Raw genomic sequence first — 19412 nt, forward strand, 5'->3', positions numbered from 1 at the left:
GCCTAGTGTTTGCTTACTTCTGCCTCCCCTAAACTGGTAACATCCAAAGGTGTTGGACTGCAACTGCTGGCTGAGAATGATGGGAATTGCATCTCTGGAGGGCATCAATTTAAGGAAGGCTAAGCTAGCCACTTCTGTCCCTTCTTCTAATAAGCTTCTCACCTGTACACATCTACTGAAAAGCAAACTCCATTGAGTTCAACACAACTTACTCCCAGGTAAGTGTGCACAGGATTACATCTTTATTCTATTTATTTAGATAGTCCAACAATTGACATATGGTTCTCATCCCTTCCTGTTCCCAATACCCTCTTGTATCTGTCTTAGAGTATATGGAATAACAAGCCTTCGGGGTTGGGTTTTATGTGTGTGTGTGTGTGTGTGTGTGTGTGTGTGTGTGTATGTATGTATGTACCAGGTATTAAGCCAGGAACGCACAACCTGCAGGTTGCATGTGCCCCCCATACCTTAACTGTGCCCCCTTAGACCCCCCCCCACCTTCCCTCCCATTTCCTTATTTATTTATTCATTTCATTTCTATACCACCCAACAGCCAAAGCTCTCTGGGTGGTTCAGAAAAATTACAAGCTACATATTCCAGATAATAAATTAGATAAAATCTTGAACATACAAAATTGAACAATTTAAGCTGTTAAAAATAGTTACAGTAAAATACTGGACCTGATGAAAACAACTGACAAATGATCCATCATATACTGTCAAATGCCTGGGAGAAGAGGACAGTTTTAACCTGGTGCCAGAAAGATGGCAATGTTGCTGCCAGGTGGATCTCAGTGGGGAGACCATTCCATAATCAGGAGGATGCCACCACCAAGAAGGCCCTCTCCCTTGTAGCAACCTTCCAAGGAGGCACTCTGAGGAAGGCCTCAGATGTTGATCGCAATGTCCGGGTAGGCTTATGTCATAGAGGAAGACATAAAGTGAAGGAAGAGCATTCTATATCAGCATCACTGGAGTGTGCATGCACCTGTGTGTATGGGCATGTATTTGGCCCCTTGAGCCAGCAACATATGCAATCCTTGGGGCCCAAAAGGTTGTGCGCTCCTGCTTTAGGCCTAAATGGCTGTACAACTTACAAAAGCCCAATGAAATGTTTAATCCTGTCACCACTCTTGAGATCATCATAATGTTTTCTCCTTCATGCTTCTTTGCTTTGGAACAAAAAGAGAGAAGAAAAAGAAACCCAGAACAATTCACAGCAATGTCTCCAGAAAGGCATGTGCCCGTATATAGGACAGAGTATTGTCACTAAGTGCTTGGGGAACACTAATCAATTCCCTTTAGAAAAACTACATCAGCAATCAATCTAATAGAACCCCCATGATGCTGTTGCACTCTTTCTGCTAATGGAGAACATTAAGCATAACACCAAGAACAAAACACTGATGTTTTAGGTCTGATACAGTGCATTTCAGGGGACAGTTCAATGCATGCTTCAATATTCTACATCATTTATGTAGCCCCAAGACATCTGACCTCCTGCTGCTATTCACTGAAGTGGAAGCAATCTCAACATATCACTTTTTTGCAATTTCCATTTCTGCTAATTGAGGCATGATAGATGTGTGCATTTCTTGCAGATTCTGGTAACGCACAGGGTGGTTGTCATAAGCTGCCAGCTTGAATTGGTGGGGTGGAAGAAAACATGTCCTCTAGGGAATGCATGGCTCAATATTCTCAGTTCCACAGTGTGACCTTTCTATTAATAGGGCTGCAAATTCATAAGTCACATAGCCGTTAATCAGCGTTAAGACTGATGTCCTTTTTTTTTTGCACCTGACATAGACATGAGCATGTGTCTCATTTCAGCTGGGGTTAAAGCCTAGGGAGGGGGAAGATTATGTCAAAGCAAAGCCCTTTGATTCCAAATTAGAAAGTCTTTCATCACATCACGATTCATAGCTGGCTTTTGTGATCACAGAAACATCTGGACAAAGATTTCATGAAACAAAATGAATGGCCACTCCTGCAGCTAATGTGATGCAATACTGAAGTCTCATGTGTTTTGGTCATATCTGTACTTGGTATCTTTTTTAGCTAAGGTGATTTATGAGGGAAGGGGAAGTCTATTCCACTGAAATTGGTTTGCGGTGAGATAACAGTAAGCCATCCCAGATTTCAGTACTGTGAAATCTATGGTATGTTATTAATGGGCTGCTAAGCAAATGTTTTAGTTTGTCATTTGGATTGTAATAGTTTAAACTTAAATAAATGTGCACATTATCTACACTGTAATATAGGTGTCTTCTTGAGCATATTAAAGGAAGGCCATAATTTATCTGAATTTATTAAACTGAAAGATTTTCACTATTTAAAAGCCCTATATTCTCCTTTTCAGCAATTTTGCAAATAGAACAATACCTATTACAGTAACACAATAAGAGTCAAAACAACATCAAAACAAGTTCAAATCTCATCAAGTATCACAGGTGATACAATGTTAGTGATGTATTGATTTCACATGGCCTGAACACTGTCATCTTCAGTTACTTTTTTTCTTATTGCTAGAAGGAAATGTATAGCATTTTCATCCTAAAATGCAAACTATCTGCTTGCTTTGAATGCAAACTAGAAGGAAACCTCACCTTTTAAGTTTTTTTTTCATCACATTTGGCAGGAAGGAGAGTCAGTATATTTCTGAAACCAGCCCTGCTGATTAAAATTTGACCCCATGTTAATTTGTAGCCAAGACTTTAGTTGAATAGTCTATCAAGTATATCAGTTAAGAGCACAATCCTATGGTCCCTAGACAGGCCTGGTTTGCACGTGACAACAACCGAGTGTATGGGTTGAGTATGAGTTGTGGCTTGTTGTTACGTGCGAATCCTGCACAATGGTTAACTATGGTTAACCATGAACAATGCAGGAAGAGAACCCATGGTTTGTTCTTGAGTTATTAACTTTGGCTTGTTCGTGGTTAATAACCCATAGTAAAACCATACTGCAGGGTTTGCACATAACAACAACTCACAATACAACAACAAGATTCAATTGATTCAACAACTTGACCCGTATTCTGGTTTGTCGTTATGTGTGAACCAGGTCACGGTGTCCCAAGGGCCATAGATTTGTTCAGAAAAACCCTTCTGAGGTCTTAGAGCAGTTTTCCGATGTTGGAACCACCCTCCTGTTTTTCCCAGCCACTGTGGAGATTTCAGCAGCAGCTCCCTCTATTATGTCAGAACTCTGACCTTGTTGGGATTGGCATGCCAGGTGGGTGGAGAGGGAAATGCTGAGGATCTAAGGGATTCTAAGCCCTCTCACAGCCCCCAGCCACACTCCCAGCACAGAGGGGATTTTCCCTTTCTGAAGGATGGAGAGGCAAGAAATGCCTCTGCTGTTCCTTTCACCCTCTCAGCATGAGCCCAGTAGAACTTTGGACAGGACAGAGACTCCAAAATTGGAGCACTCTGCCTTAAAGGCTCCTCACCTTTAAGATTGCACTCTAAAATGTGTACTTCTAAATCATAACCCTAAGATAGGAGAATTCCACCCTTCCACAGTCTATTGACTAGAAAGTAATTAAGATATCCACATACTAGTAATTTCCAACCTATAAGGCATTGTACGTAGGGCTACCTCTGAAGATTGGAAACGATAGTTAGTGCAGATTAGAGAAACAAGGTTGTGTACTGGGTGTTTTGAATATATTACTCCAGTGCTGTGTCAACTTCACTGGTTGCCAATCAGTTTCTGGGCCTGTTTCAAAGTGTTGCTGCTGACCCTTAAAGCCCCAAGTGGCTCCTCCCACATGTTCCTGTCTCATTGCTTAGTTCATCTCTGGGTGCTGCCACTCAAAATGGTACAATGGGTGGCTACCAGGAAAAGAGCCTTCTCTGTAGTGGCCCCCATCTGTGGAATTCCCTTCCCAGGGAGATCTGCCTGGCATCTTCATGTGGATGCCAGGTTAAGACCTTCCTCTTCAAGCAGGCATTTAGTCTTTAATCTGCTGCTCTGATTATTAATTTTATTGTTGGCTCCTCAATGTTTTAAATATTTGTTAATGTTTTTAATGTTTAATGTTGCATTATTTTGATATTATTATTATTATTATTATTATTATTATTATTATTATTAGTTATGTTGTTGTTTGGAATTATATTTGTAAGCTGCACTGAGCACATTTGCCAGTTGGGTGGTATACAAGATATACTAAAGAAATAAATGAAATAAATGAATAAATAATCTCAAATAAGAACGCATGCCAATGTTTGCAACCCAAGGCCAACAACATATTTCTGTCCAAAACAAGGTACACCCTAAGTGGGTGGCCAAACAGAATGCACTGTACCTCTTGTTTTCCCCAGGCAGTCTGCTGCTCTCTTGGGCAGGTTGCTCTACCTCGGAAGCTGGTTCTGGAGTCAAGGAGCTCAAGTCAGGAACAGATGTGATGCTACTATCAGTCTCTTGCCAATCCCCAGGCTGAGAAATGCTGCAAGATAATTAGTCATAATTACAAAACAGTAATTTCTGTAGAACATGTGCACATATGTTTTTAACTGTACTGCATATTAGCACAAAGAGGCCTGATTAAAGTTGGTCCCATGGTTGGAAAGTGGAAAGTCTAGGACTGATGCTGCACCAGTGCTGAAGCTAAGCAGCTGCAGACTTGACCATAAGTGTCATAGGAACCCCATGTACCAACAGAAATGGTGATATCATGGTTTAGAGACAGCAATTTTCATTTGGATAAATATCATCATCTATTTATTTCTATCACACAGTGAACACCAATGTTGTATCAAGAAAAACGAGATAACAAGAATCAGAATGAATAGGGTCTGTTGATGATAGATTATATCAGCCTTCCCCAACCAGATGTCCTCCAGATGTGTTGGGCTGTGCTAGCTGGAGATGATAGGAGTTGTAGCTCAAAACATGTGGAGGGCACCAGCTTGGGAGAAGGCTGGACTGTATTGACAAGACACTAACATCTGAAGAATTTTAGATGATGGTGATTCTACTGCAGCTACTCTAACTGTAGGCTCAGCTCTTATTGTTCAGAAAATGATTTAAGTCATCAATAATGCTAAATCTAAAGTAATGGTTTTCGGTAAAAAGAAAAAAAATGCACAGATGGCTTACCAATTCTCAAGAGCTACAACAGGTGAAATCTTACTGTTATCCTGCCATATTTTTTCAGCTATAGGATCCTGGGAGTTACAAATAAAGAAAAATGAACTGAAATCAGTTGCCTGTGCACACTTCCTAATTCGATTACTGAATTTCAGATACCTTGGGTCAATACGCCCCATTTTGAACATTTTTAAGGCTATCTCAATGTTAACACTTGGTACAGAAATTTGGGGATATGTGGATCTCACCAAAATTGAAAGAGTTCAAAATTGTTTTCTGTGTATGGTCCTAGGGGTTTCAAAACCACTCCAGCTTATTTAGTTAGAGCTGAGCTGGGGATGGGAACGATTACTGGTTTAATTTATGTCAGGATGGCAAAGTACTGGTGAAGAATAAACCAGTTGTTGGAGCCAGACTACCCAGGTTGTGTCTAGAGGAAGAGAGGGTAAGCAATCTATATATTTTGTGGTTGCAGAAATTCTTAAAATTCCTTCCAAATTTTGGTTTCTCCTTACAGGCTTTAAATCCATGGGTAAATGTTCCTAGAAACAGCTTTAAACAAAAAGTTTTTGATGTTGACACACAGTCTGATATTGCCTCCCTTACATCCTCTAGAGTAGCTAAGTGGTTGGCAGGTACTAAATGTCAGCATCAATGTGAAGGGTACCTGTTTTGGAGGATTTGGAAAGTTATATCTTCGAATGTCAAATATATACTGACATTAGAGCCTGTTATTTAGATCCCTTTTTAAAGAAAATGAAATTTTGAGATGTAAAAAAGGAAACTAGGTTTTCTGCTACAAGAAACTAACCAGCATGCAGTCTGGAAGGTTGCTTCTTTTGCAGTAAAGGCTGCTAACTGTAGGGAGAAATATGTAGACTCCATTGCTGTGAACTGCTGGGAGATTCCGAAATATGAGAAATGCATTCTGATACAAGTGTATTATGTCTTGTACTTTATAGGTAAAGCTTGTTATTTTAGGAATATGTTTTAATTTAATAATTTTAGGGAGCAATCCTATCTAGTTAGGCAGCCACCTATCCAAAGCAGGGTAGGAGAAGCACGGAAGGGATTGTTCCCTCCACGCTTCTCCTGCCCTGCTTTTTCGGCTAGACAGCCGATTGCGGCTGTCTAGCCGTGGCAGGATGGAGCGGGGAAGGAGGCTGCTGTTCAACACAGTCATACAGGCAGTTACACTCTCCCCACCTGGAACTCCCCGAGCCACGCCCCTTTCCCGCCGCTCTGCACTCCTCTTGCAAGTGCGGAGGACGGGGCTGTTTGTTCCGTGCTGCCTTGGAGGCAGCACAGAAGTAGGGAGACGTCAGTTCCCAGAAAACAGCATATCCCATGGCCATCTAGCCGCTGTCTAGCAGGCTTGGTCCCTTGATGACTAATTTTAGCTAGTGATTATTGTATTTTAATGTAAGTTTATATACAAGAGTCCTCACCAGATAATTGGCTAGCTGTCTATCTGTAGACCACACCCTAACTTCTGCCCACCTCTGCAGTAGGAGATAGTGTTGTGGTCATACAAACATATGAAACTGCTTGCTATTTTAAGAATATGTTTTAACTGTAACAATTTTAACTACTTTTAATTGGTGATTATTGTATTGTTATGTAAGTTTATGCAATTTTTGTTCCTTGGTTTTGTGCTGCTATGGTCTAAGGACTGATGCAATAAATGTTATTCATTCATATTCTAACTGTGGGATTGCAATTCCTTCTACCTTACCTTAACACAGGACTCAGAAGTTTTCAGATTTCAGTATAATGCAGGAGTGTTGCATCATTTTGATATTTCACTTTGTGAGTTTTGAAAGTATGAAAATATCTCTAACGTAAAATTATTGGACAGGTGGATACCGGTGAGAAAAACTGTGTGTATTTTTGTATAGGAGTGCCCTCTATTGATCAGAGAGCAAACAGCACTCGGATAAAAATACAATTGTAGAGTGATCATTTGAAGTTGTTGCAAAACTAGGCTGAATGTCAGTGAAAAGAGAAAAAGCCACATAAGCCACGATCAAATGTGCATACAAAATAATCCTTCTTCCATCAGCTTCAGAACGAACAATCCAAATAGGAATGTACCATGGCAACAGAGATGACATTCAAATATGGGCAAATTCCAGAGGGGCAGCAGTACTGTCTATTGCAGCAAAAAAGAAAAAAGAATTCAAAGAAAGAAAAGAGTATTATGGCACCCTAAAGACTAAATATGGAGTTTCCCTGATGGAATGAGCCAGTCTGGGCAAACTTGGCCTGCTTGTCATTACAAATCATCTAGGAATTTGACGCAAAGGAGCAGCAGTTGGGGGTGGGGTGGGGGAAGGATGGGAAGAAACCTATTTAATTCTTTGCAGGACTCATACTGTCAGCATCATGATTTATGTTCTGGAACTGACATATGAAGTTTGTAATGTGCATACTTAAAAAAAAATCAAACCACCACACATCGGTACATATGGCACATATAATCCATGAACAAAACCCCAGGCTTGTTTTGCTCTAAACCAATCTAACACTCTCCATCCAGACAGCTGGTGCCCATGCAAATACTCTATCAACTCCAACAACAAACTGAGAAGGATTTACTTAGCACTTAGCCTCAATACATGGGCATTCTGGTCTGTGTCCTCCCTCCAAGTCTTCAGACTTTGCCATTCTTTCCATGCCTATTAGGACCAGAACTATTTCCTTCTTTCTACACAGCTTTCTTCTACTCTCCCCGCTCCCAAGATGGGCACTCCCTGTACATCCAGTGCTGGGATAAATGTCATCTGTCTTCCTCCATCATAGACTTTATTAGCATTAACAATTGTCATTCCCAAATCGGCTTCAGCTTGGATGTTTATACCAAATAGATAAAAGATACTTATAAGCCAGCCTACCCCAACCGGGTGCTCTCCAATTGTTTTGGACTACAACTCCCAGTATTCCAGATCACTGGCCATGCTTGGCTGGGGCTGATGGGAGTCGATGTCCAAAACATGTGGAAAGCACCAGGTTGGGAAAAGCTGCTATAAGTGGTAAGAAGAAACGGGGGGGGGGGCTACATAGAAGAAGCGCTTTCTGGTCATATACGGATTTCCTTGAAATCGCTTTGGTCTGTCAGGGGCACACGAAGCAGGAAAAGCAGAGTATACAGCACCTAGAAACCCACTTTCACAGGTCACATGAAAGAGCTTCTCACTCCAGGTGGGCGGAGTAGAACTGAGCATCATCAACCTTGCTCAGCGAATGAGAGAGGCTTGTTCTCCGTCCCTGTCCACACTCCTCCCTGTGTGTGTGGGGGGGGGGGAGAGAAGGCTTTCCTGCAGAAACAAGAGTTCGGGGCTGGGGAAGCGGAGGCTAGCAGAGGGAGGCAACTCCAGCCCTTTCCCTCCATGCAGGACACCTGTCCTCAGGCTAGCTACTCACAATATGTCATGCACAATAAAGCATACAAAGACAGGAAGGTAAGGGGGCGGCCAGTAGCGGAAGTCTTCAGTAGTGGTATTCTGCAGTAGTCTTACTGTGATCCACTGAAAAGTAAACAATACAGGGAGTAGGAGAAGGGGCAGCCAGTGCCAGGAGCCCCCCCCCCCACACACACACACACTTTAGTTCTGTGTGGCTCAGTCCTATGTGTGTGTCTACTCAGAAGTAAATCTCAGGCTGTTCAAGAGAGGCAGCGTGCCCAAGTTTTGCAGCTGTGAGGTGTCATCTTGTGCCTTTTTACTCAGGAGTAAGTCCCACAGTATTCAGAGGGACTTACTCGCTGGGACAACTGGTCAGCTTTGCTCTGTCTGCATTCTCTTTCCATGGCTGGAACTTTATATACCACAAACCTTCCCCCAACCCCTCAATTTTCTGTATAGCCTGGGATTGCCTGGCATGGTTGCTGTTGCTCAGTCTCACACCAAGATCATATTCGAACTTAACTGATTGGAGACTGATTGGGTGAGTACAGGAATCACCAAAAGCAAGCTCAGTAGATGTTCTCCCCTCCCCAATAAGCTGCCTCTCCCCCTTGGAGAGAGGTGCCGCTCAGCGGATGAGAGAGGTTTGTTTCCCGCCACTGTCCAGGCTCCCCCGTTACTGCGCTCTGAAATAAAGCTACATACTGTGGATTGTGAAAGCAACTACTGTGCAATTGTGAAGGCTAGAAACAGTGCTGTAGTGCTTTTATGAATTGGAAAGGCAGGCTAGTTACTCTGACTGGTGCAGGCAACTACTTTGCTATCCTGACTCCTTGAAAATGCTCAACTGCAGCATTCTGAATGGGAAACTCAGTCTGCAGACTGTGAGCACTTCTGCCAGTGGGGAGAGAGAGTGAATGGAGGGGAGGGGCAGCCCCACCCCCTGACCACATCACTGCCAGGTCACAGCCACATCATAGAGTCATGTCCAGGATTTAATGCGGGGGCGGGGCACACTGCTGCGGAACTGCCTGGGAGCTGCTTTAAGTAAAAATTACGGACTAAAAAGGACTTTCCGAAAATGCGGCATTTCAAGAGGGAAGCTGCTGGTTGGGTGTGGCTTGGTGACAGTGTCATCTGTTGCAAACAACCCTGATGTGCTCTCCCTCTGCATTAAATCAGCCATGTAGATTTGCTGCAGCAATGATCATTCCAGATGCTAGCAGTTGCGCACATTCAGATTAGTGCGTGCAATGTTTCCTTGCAGACATTTCCTTGCTTTGCATAATTGATTCTGCATTGAAGGTTCATATTTTAAAACAAGTTACAATAGTTTTTTTTATAAAAGGGGGAGGGGTGGTAGGTAGATAGGAATTGTCTCTCCCCACCCTCACTGCCCTGCCCCCTCTCCCTGTCTGCTCTCTCAACAATGAGATTCAGTAACTTGTTTTTTTAATTAAATTTGAGAGACTCTTCAGGTACCAAAATTACATCCGAGATAGCAGAAGCCTCCATCCATCTATGTCAAAGATGCAGAAGTGCACAATACATATAACCCTAGCTTCAGCTTCTGAAAGGGCCCCATTATCTGTTACCAGGGAAAGCAGAAGATAAAGTCAAGGTCACTAAACTAGAGTAACAAGGCTGCTATTCAATGTCGCAGATGAATGGGCAAAAGGTTTCTCCCTGATATATATTTCCCCATTTTACACCTCTAAAGCCAAAACCTTTTCAAAGTATACAGAAGAGCTTTCCCACAGATGCTTTTCACATTATGGACCTTTAAGGTGTGTTGTAAGCATGTTTGGCCTAAAACAGATTTCGGGGTAAAAACTAAAGTTGGCTTTTGTACAGACCTTTTCAAAGCTTATAAGCTTTTTAAAGGTAATAAATTAAAGTTGGCTTTTGTACAGACCTTTTAAAAGGTTCCTTGCCTGAACGAAAGGAATATAACTGTCATTCTTCACCAGCAATATTATGGACACTATCTAATTAGGTGCCCCCTGAGACTCAAACCTTCACAACATCAACAACTTTAAATACATTTTGTCACAGTGAGATGGTTCAGAAGCAAAGCCAAACTATGGTCTGCTTGGACATCCCAACTAACACCATTCAACAAACATTTTGTCACAGTGAGATGGTTCAGAAGCAAAGCCAAACTACGGTCTGCTTGGACATCCCAACTAATACCATTCAACAAACGTGGTTTTCAAGTGGCCAAACCAGGCTCTGCAGCCATGGTTTGAAGCTAGTTTGAAAATAACAATTTGAAAAAACAATGAACAACTTGTGGCTTGATGCTGATGTTACATCCAAACCAAAAAATCAGGGTTTGGGATGTTGCTCTGCCCTTGAAAGATACTGTTCAGGAGAACATCCAGGGATCATTAGGGAAGGTGGGGGAAAGATGGAAACTGCACAAGTTACAGCTTTCCTATATGTCTAGAACAGAAATCATGGTTTGGATTCTAAATTACAGTTTATGTCAAACCGTGATTGCACCATGTCTGTAGCACACACCCACACTACATGGCGGGATATAAATGCAATAAATAAATAAATACATGCACAAAGTGCAGCAAGCCTCAAGCTCACGCACTCTCTCTGCTGCTCCCTTTCTTTTGGCATGTAAAAAGCGGTCAAATGCTTCTGTTTTTGATTTAAAAACCAAATCAAACCAGAGTTCTCTATTACATCTAAACTCAGGAACTCTGGTTAGTTGAAAGAAGGCAGGATGAAACAAGGTTTATGATCCAACTTGTTCACTAACTAGAATTGAAGCTAACCAGAGTTACCAGAGGTTGAATGAAACCGGAAACAGTAGTTAGTTTAAAATAAAAAGCAGACAGCTTTAATCTTCTCCTCCTGCACACAAAAGAGGAGAGGTGACAGGGAACTGCATGAGTCTGCAGTGTGTCGCAGCTGATGCACATAGGGGAAACCATTGTATCCTATTACATTCAAACCAATCCACAATCTCTGAAACACAGATACTTCCTTAAGGAAAAATATTTCAATCCTGCTCAACAACCTAAAAACAACTGTGCAGTTGTCCTCACTAGTCTGGAAAGTACCTCAGTACAATGATCTCAAGGATATTATTCTTCTCACTGACCTTTCCTGAACTTACATGGGATCACAAGAGTATTTGTTCCCAGCGTATTCTCTGGTTCCATTTCTGAAATCAAGCCCAACGCTTAGCTAATGTACATGACTATATTATAAGCACAGAAACGTACAATTATTTCCTTTAAAATTTTACCCACTGCCTCCTTCCTGGGTTTTTTTCCTTGGCTAAATTTTCCATTGACCTTATATGGTAATAACATGAAATATACTGTAAATAGCCATATGCAGACTATAATACCAACATTACAGTTACTTCAGGCAAAATATATGGACTTCTAAAATTAAATGTTGGGAAACACATTCTGGGAGACAAGCAGGGCATCAGAAAACCAAGCAGGAATGCCGGATCAGAATCCCTGCAAATTAGATTATAGACTGATATTCTCTCTCTTTTTTCATAATAAAAATAAAACAGCAGGAAAAAAAATCCAAATTTATCAGGAAAATGATAAAGGCTGTTGTGGCACATTTAAGATTAACATGTTTATTGCAAATGGAACTTTTGTCGGCAAGGTGGAGGGGACAGGAATTTTATGGCACAGTGGCATCAAAGCCATACTCCACACTAGATTATTTTGCAGCAGCCATCTCTAAATTGCCATTCAGCTCATGCATAAAACTTTATTCTGTCAGCAATCACATCTTAGAAGTTTCCAAGACCTTAAAAAACAAGAAAGGACAGCCAGCCATTTTTTGTTCATTTAAAGAAAGCACACAAATTAATGTCTTCGCCCAGTAATGAACCTAGGTCCACCTGGTATAGATCAGGGCTTGCAGGAAAAGACCAGTGAGTATTTTGTAGGCAAGATCCTACGTCAGAGTTATGATACTTAAATTATCTGATCCAGCAGAGCATGCACAACACACCCCAGAGGGCTGCATGCGCATAACCATTTAAAAGAAACTGGAATCCTGCCAAACAGCTGTTTGGCAGCTAAGAATGAGCAGGAGGAATCCGAATCCAACTTTCCTTCCACGTTCCCTCCCAAACAGCTGATGGACAGGAACCAAGCTTCTCTCTTACTTTTTTTAAAGCTAAAATATTAATTTTTGTACAGACCCGGCTCTTGGATCAAGACGGGGAATTACTAATACTGCACCTGCCCGCTTCTGTGAATGCACAGCCCCTAGCTAGATCAGGCTGTTTGTCTCTAAAGTGCCACTAGGGATATACAGATTTTGTTAAATCTGTTCTGTCTATGTTTCACAGATTGTCAGGCATCATTCATTCTGTCGGCCACTCATTAACAGAACCTGATTTTTTTTAATCAGAATCTCATTCCACTTGTGCTAATTTGCATTAGTGCTCATGCGCACTTGCGCAGATGTGGTAATGCACATTTGTTAATGTGAATAAGTGCTAATAAGCACTCGCGCTAATGCAAATGAGTGCAAATCCCTCCCAAAAGTTAAAAACTGGTCCACAAGTCCGCTGAACCTGCTTGTCTTGAAGAAAGCCAGTCTGCTGCGGAGTTCACAGGTTGGATTCATAGAAATCTGAAATCACTGGATTCTGCTGCAGATTTCTCCAGTATCCCTAGGCACCAGAAGTCCCTTCCCTGGTTTTGCTGCAGCAAACCAAAGGCCAAGCTACACACAACAGCAGTGGATCCAAGTGTTTATATCTCAAGCTGGTGCAAAGGGACATGTGCAGGACACTCCCCTAGCCTGTGGCTTGTCACCTCACATTTCTGCCTTCCAAACACTTTATTCTCAACTAAACTCAATTCTGGTACTAGAGTCCTGGCTTGAAGCAAAGCTGCTGTAGAAAGAAATGGCAGGGAAGTAAGCCATGGGCAGAAAGGGAAGGCTTTGCAGTCCTCATCTACATGCCCTCTTGCTCCTTAAACTAGAGCCCCACACACTTTCTATGCAATTGTGGCAGACCTAGGTTTAGAAACAGAACTGCTGCTGCTTTCACTACCTAGGGTCTAGTTTGACCCTAAACGCAACTACTCTTTTGGAACTGAACCCAGCACATCAACTATTTACACATAACGCACAAACTCTTTTTTATTATTATGATTATTATTCATCACTACAAGCATTCTCCTTCAAGCCTGCACATCAAAGAAAAATCCTTTCAATAAAAGCAAATTTTGAAAAATAGCCACTTCAAAGGGTTACAAGTGCAACATTTTCCTCTGTGTGTGTGCTTTGGTATGATACCTGAGCAGGAAGCAATGTAGAAAAGTTATCTTACAACAGAAAACCCACTAAATTCTCGACTTCTGCTCACAGGTCTTTCTTGCAAAAACCATGTTTTTCTACATTCCACCATACTAACCATTCCAACACGAAACCATTCTCATGGTGAAACACGATCACCAAAATGTGTTCCAAAAAGGAAACAAGCATGGCTTTCCACATGCTAAAACCAATGTTTTTAAAACTATAGACATTGCTTTGTTCTAATTTAACCTCTGTCATGGGCTCACTCACGGGCCTTAAGCAAGTCAGTTATTTCTCACTCTCATCTGCAAAGATGAGGACCACCACTACTAGGGGGTTTGTGGAACCAAATTGAGATGAAGCTCTGAAAGACTTCATGCTCTCATTGTTCAACCTACTGATTCTCAAACATCTTTGAATTTGGGCCATTCCTTTTGAACTATTTCTATCTTCTGATATCCCAACCAAATGCCAATAATCTGATTTAGTGGGTGAGACCCTAATGTGCATGCACACCAGAATCAGACAGGGGTCACCTCCAGTGGCGCCCATGATGCTCTCCCCTCCCTGCCCCTTTCACAAAATTATTTGAAGAAAAACCTTAGAAAATGTTAGGGCAATCTTCTTTCTCTCCCTTTCTAGCCTCTAGCCTTGCTCTCTCTCTCTCTCCCCCCTACCCCTTTGCATTGCCACTCCCTCCCAGCCTCTAGCCTCACTATTTCTCTCCCCCACCCTTCTTTAGCTCACTTTTGACTAGCCAGGCTCCCATGGCATTATGTGACTAGCCACATCTTCTATGGGAGCCATTTTGTGGTGATGCCCAGAGCAGTTTCTCAAATTCCCAAATATTCCCATACTTCCCAAAAGGCTGGGAACCCCTAGAATAGGGTGTGTGGATTGAGGTGAATGGATATTAGAACAGGAGCAGTCCTTCCTTTTCCCTTCCCCCCACTGTCTCTCCTGCCTTAAATCCTACTCACTAACCCTCTATGCCCAGAGAATGAAGGTGGGTGGCACAGACACTAACATCAGATCACAGATAAGCACTGCCCACACATCTAAAAACCTGGCACCCTGGTTGCCCCCACCCCAGTTGCCCAATGCTCTGGATACCAAGGCAGCCAAACATAGCTATTTATCCAGAAGTAAGATCCACTGACTCCGGGGGAGGGGGTACTCCCAAGTTAGCATAGGGTTGCAACCTTAGAAAGCAATCCCATACATGTCTATTCAAAGATAGGTTACACCAGGTTCAATGGGGCTTACTCACAGGTAAGTGGACAGATGACTGCTGCCTTAGCCTCACTGAAGATGGTCAAAGAATGCCAGGCACAGAGCTGTATTAACTGCAGCTTAAGTCTTCAGCCATCAACCAAAAAACACGCTCCATTTCAGGAACGCTGTCTTGTGCAGACATCTCTAAAAGTGTACTATATCTAATAATTATCCTGTGTTGCAGTAAAGTATCAATGGGGTGTGTTCAAAAGTGCCAAGGGGCCAATTTAGGAGTATACCGAATACGTGCCAGTCACATTCGTGTTAAATCTGAATCCTGGCACAGCTCATCACTGTCATCTGAATGCCCTTAAACAGGCAAGTCTGGTATGGAAGGGAGTGTGGGTAGGAAAAGGAATGCAGTGTATGGACAAAGAGGCATGACAGCCACTTCACAACAGTTGCTCTCATGCTCAAATCGAGGGTGGGTAAAGAAATTCCTTTAACTGGATGCTGAAGCTTACACCCTTTATTATCTAGATATTATTCCTTTTTATTATAGTTTAAGTGTGATGCTTGGATTTAAGTCTGATGCTCTCTACAGCTGCCTTCCTCAACCTGGTGCCCTCCAGATGTTTTGAACAACACCTCCCAGGTGTTCTGAACACTGGCCATGCTAGAACTACACCAGTGTGGTGTAGTGGTGAGAGTGCTGGACTGGGATTCAGGAGATCTGGGTTCTAGTCCCCATTTGGTCACTGGGTGACTTTGGGCCAGTCACTGACTCTCAGCCTAATCTTCATACATGTACACCACCTTGGGCTTCTTAAAGGAAAGGCAGAATATAAATGTAAACAATAATAACAATTAATGCTAGCTGAGGCTGATGGGAGTTGGAGTCCACAACACTTGAAGAGCACGAGGTTGGAGAAGGCTGCTCTACAGTTTCTATTGTCATGTTCCAAAGCCATAGCAGAAATATGACCTAGCATACACATAATAGGAATGAAACAAGGGGTTATCTTGCAAGGCCATCTATCCATCAGGTTACCTGCATATTTACACTTATTCTATGGATTACCAAAATTGTGGCCAACCCAGCTAGAGAAACAGGACATAGCCCTGAAAAGCAACTAAAAACATTACTACTTCATTAGTTTTCAAAATTATGCTTCTAAATACACACTTGACAGACTGCCTGTCCGTATATGTACCTAGCTGTACATTAACATCTTCAGTGGAAAGCCTCCTACAGGTGCCCCTGCCGTCTGAAGTGAGGGCCTTCTCAGTGGTGATGCCCTAGTTGTGGAACACTCCCCATGGTGCTTCACCTTGCACCTATCTTATCATCCTTTCAGTGCCAGGCAAAGACCTTTTTAGATACAATTTTAACCCTGCTGACTGTTTTATGGTGCTTTTAGCATTCTGTGACTATTTGTTCATTATGTCTTTGTACTTACATTGCATTCTGTTTATTCTTTTTATTTTTTCCTTGCATTTACATGTTTTCTTTCTATTCTGTTTTATTCTTTTTGTAAACCACTCTGGGAGTTTGACTGAAGGGTGGTATAAACATATTTACAATAGATAAATTGTAACCACATACACTTTGAAGAAGAAGAAATTTTCTTCTTTCACAACTGCCTATTTGCCAAAACACTAGGTGGCATGCATAACAGCCAGTCAATTGAAGCCAGGAGGGCATAAGTGTAGCCTTCCCAAGACCCCCAGCCACCACTGCAAAGCCTTTTCTGCTGATAGCAGAGGTGGGGTCACTAGGTGCTAAGAGAAACAGAAGCTTCTCCCAGCCCCCAGCAGTCCCGCCTCTGAGATTGCTGCTCTCCCAGCTGCTGCTCGTGGTGGAGAAACCGCAGTCTCCCTGGAAATCCCTGGCAGCTCTGCCTTCAAGATTGCTGCATCTCCACCACTCCTAGCAATAATACAAATGAGTGATTAAAAAAAGGATGCCATAAAGAGAACAACAGTCACAGCTTTGGGAGAAATAATACAATTTAAAAATTGTAGGATTTTTTTTTAAAAAAAACCAAATGAACGTTCAAATTAAAAGCATGGATAATTAAGACTGCAAGGCTGAGCTTCTGCTTTGGTTGTGGATTCCAGAGCACTGGGGCTGCCACCAGAAAGGACCTGCACTGGGTCCCTGCCTATCTGACCTCTCAGGTACATTTGGGAATAAGCCCAACAGCGGTCAGTAGGCTTTTGTCTGAGTAGACATGCACAGGATTGGGTTAAAAGTTGGTTTAATGCCTAGCTTCTCAAACTGTAGGACAACCAGGAAAGGGGTAGCATGTGGGCCATCCCTTCTAGACCGGTGGGCAGTGCCACCCCTTGATTCACCGGCCTCGCTTCTTGCTCCCTCCCAAGCTGGGCATAGAGGATGAATGAGTAGAGTGCAAGCCAAGCACAAGACAGGGCAATGAGGAGAGAGAACCTCACCTCTCATGGGACCTAAGCAAGTGCCTGTCTGCAGATCTCAGTGGATGGCAGCGGTGCTCATATGGGCACTCTCCAAGGTATGGCAGGCCCAGGTCATGTAGGACTTTGGAGAAAGGTAAACCTCTGCCCACCTAGTTCACACTCTAGAAAAAAATATCCCTCATCTGCCTTTGTTATATGAGGTGACGTTTTGCTGGCTGCTGGCCTGCCTTCATATCCAGGAAGCCACGATATAGAGCTTATATTTAGCATCACTAGCATTGTCCTTCCATGCATCTTCACAATGTCTAATCAATACTGAGTTTACAGATATGACCTGTCATACAAGACTGCCCTTTATTCAAGGACACCACCACTTCGGAGTACACAGGGGCCAATATTTCACAAAAACCGCACACAAGTCCAACTCCATCATAGTACACAGAATACTGCAGCCCTGCAATCTCCCATCTTTTACACTTTTTTGTTCTACACGAGTTCATTTGACTCAGATTTCAGGAAAACTTCCCTCACCTGACAAAAAGTATTACTTTCTAAATTGGCCTCTAGTATAAACTCCCACTCAATGCTATACCTAGTATGGTAAGCCCCACTAAACCAAATGATACTTCATTCTGAGCAGACATGTACAGGATTGGACTATTAAGGTACCACACTATGCACACATACGGGGGTAAATGTGGTTTACTTCTGAATAAGCATACCTAGACTCAAGCTTAACTGCCCATGAATTCCAGCAGCACATAGGCATGCCTAACATTCTCTAGATTGGTTTGGGCCAATAAAACTTTACATACCTAAAAGAGACACTTACAATCATGGCCTCCCACAACAGCAACAGATGCCTGGTTTACATATGTATCAGAATAAGCTGGTAAAGTCCTAAGGTCCTAGAATGGACTGTACTACTTCAGACTACTTTGGGGGGGGGGGGGGATTGTTCTGCAATGTTTCAATTTTTTTAAAACCTCCCTGCAAGAAGAAATCTAGTACATCAGGGAGAAAGATTCTAGCCAAGTCTCCCCCTCCCCTTTAATTATTAGGATTTTTTAAAATATAGCAGAATATTTTAAAATGTGATTCTCCCATTTGCAGGCTGCAGTAGGACACCTCAGGACCTCATTCTGCTCCATGTATTAAGGATAGCCTGAGGATGTCCTACCAATAAGTCCATGTTCTTGGTGGGTACCCCACAGTTGTGGGCCTCATTTCTCCTGGATGCTTACCATTTCTTCCTGCCTTAGTTTTCAAAAGCCAGAGCTTAATGCATTTTCTTAATTCTGTGGTTAACACAGTGGGGGTGCTCTTCTCTCATCCTTGCAAATTCCCCCACATCCTTTTCCATGTTAACCATTACACACACACACACACACACACACACATACATATATATATATATATATGCACATGCATTGACATTAATGCTAACCAGGGTTTGCAAGCCCATGTTTAACTCTGGTTTCAAGGTTTTGGGAAGGAAGTAGCATATAAGCCCACAGGACACTCACTATCTCTTATTCAAGATTAAGACCAAAGCATTTTGTCTGCAGCAGACCATAGTCTGGTAAATATGTACCTTTCTTAAAAGGGAAATGGTGTAAGAGAGTGCTGATTTAGCACTTTTTCAACAAGAAAAAAGGGGTGCCAACAGCAACAAGACTAATCTTGCACTCTCTCTCTCTCTCTCCCTCCAATGTCCCATCATTTGAGAGACCTTCTTTAAAAAGCTTGAAAATACATTTTTACAGCACTGGAACACACAGGTCTCCTGATATTTAAAGCCATGAAAGCAATATTATGCCTGCTTCTCATCACATTACTTGAAAACAGGTGTCCTGTAAAACCTGTATCTGCAGTTACTCAAAAAAGCAGAAATAACAAAATAACCTGGAAAGGCCTGTAACAGTGCTTCCAGAAACACTGGATTCAAATATT

General features: G+C 42.3%; 1 protein-coding gene across 1 annotated transcript in view; it reads right to left on the reverse strand.

Annotated features, from left to right (window-relative positions):
• The window catches only part of TACC2 (transforming acidic coiled-coil containing protein 2), a 202077-nt gene that overhangs the window by 111218 nt on the left and 71447 nt on the right, over positions 1-19412 (reverse strand). The window contains exon 8 of the mRNA XM_084846024.1: positions 4313-4453. Coding sequence (XP_084702150.1) covers positions 4313-4453 — 141 coding nt within the window. The remainder of the gene's footprint in view (positions 1-4312; positions 4454-19412) is intronic.

Source organism: Heloderma suspectum, chromosome 3 (assembly GCF_057233095.1).
Source record: "Heloderma suspectum isolate Gila_16-S chromosome 3, 16-S_ref, whole genome shotgun sequence".
Classification (NCBI taxonomy): Eukaryota; Metazoa; Chordata; class Lepidosauria; order Squamata; family Helodermatidae; genus Heloderma; species Heloderma suspectum.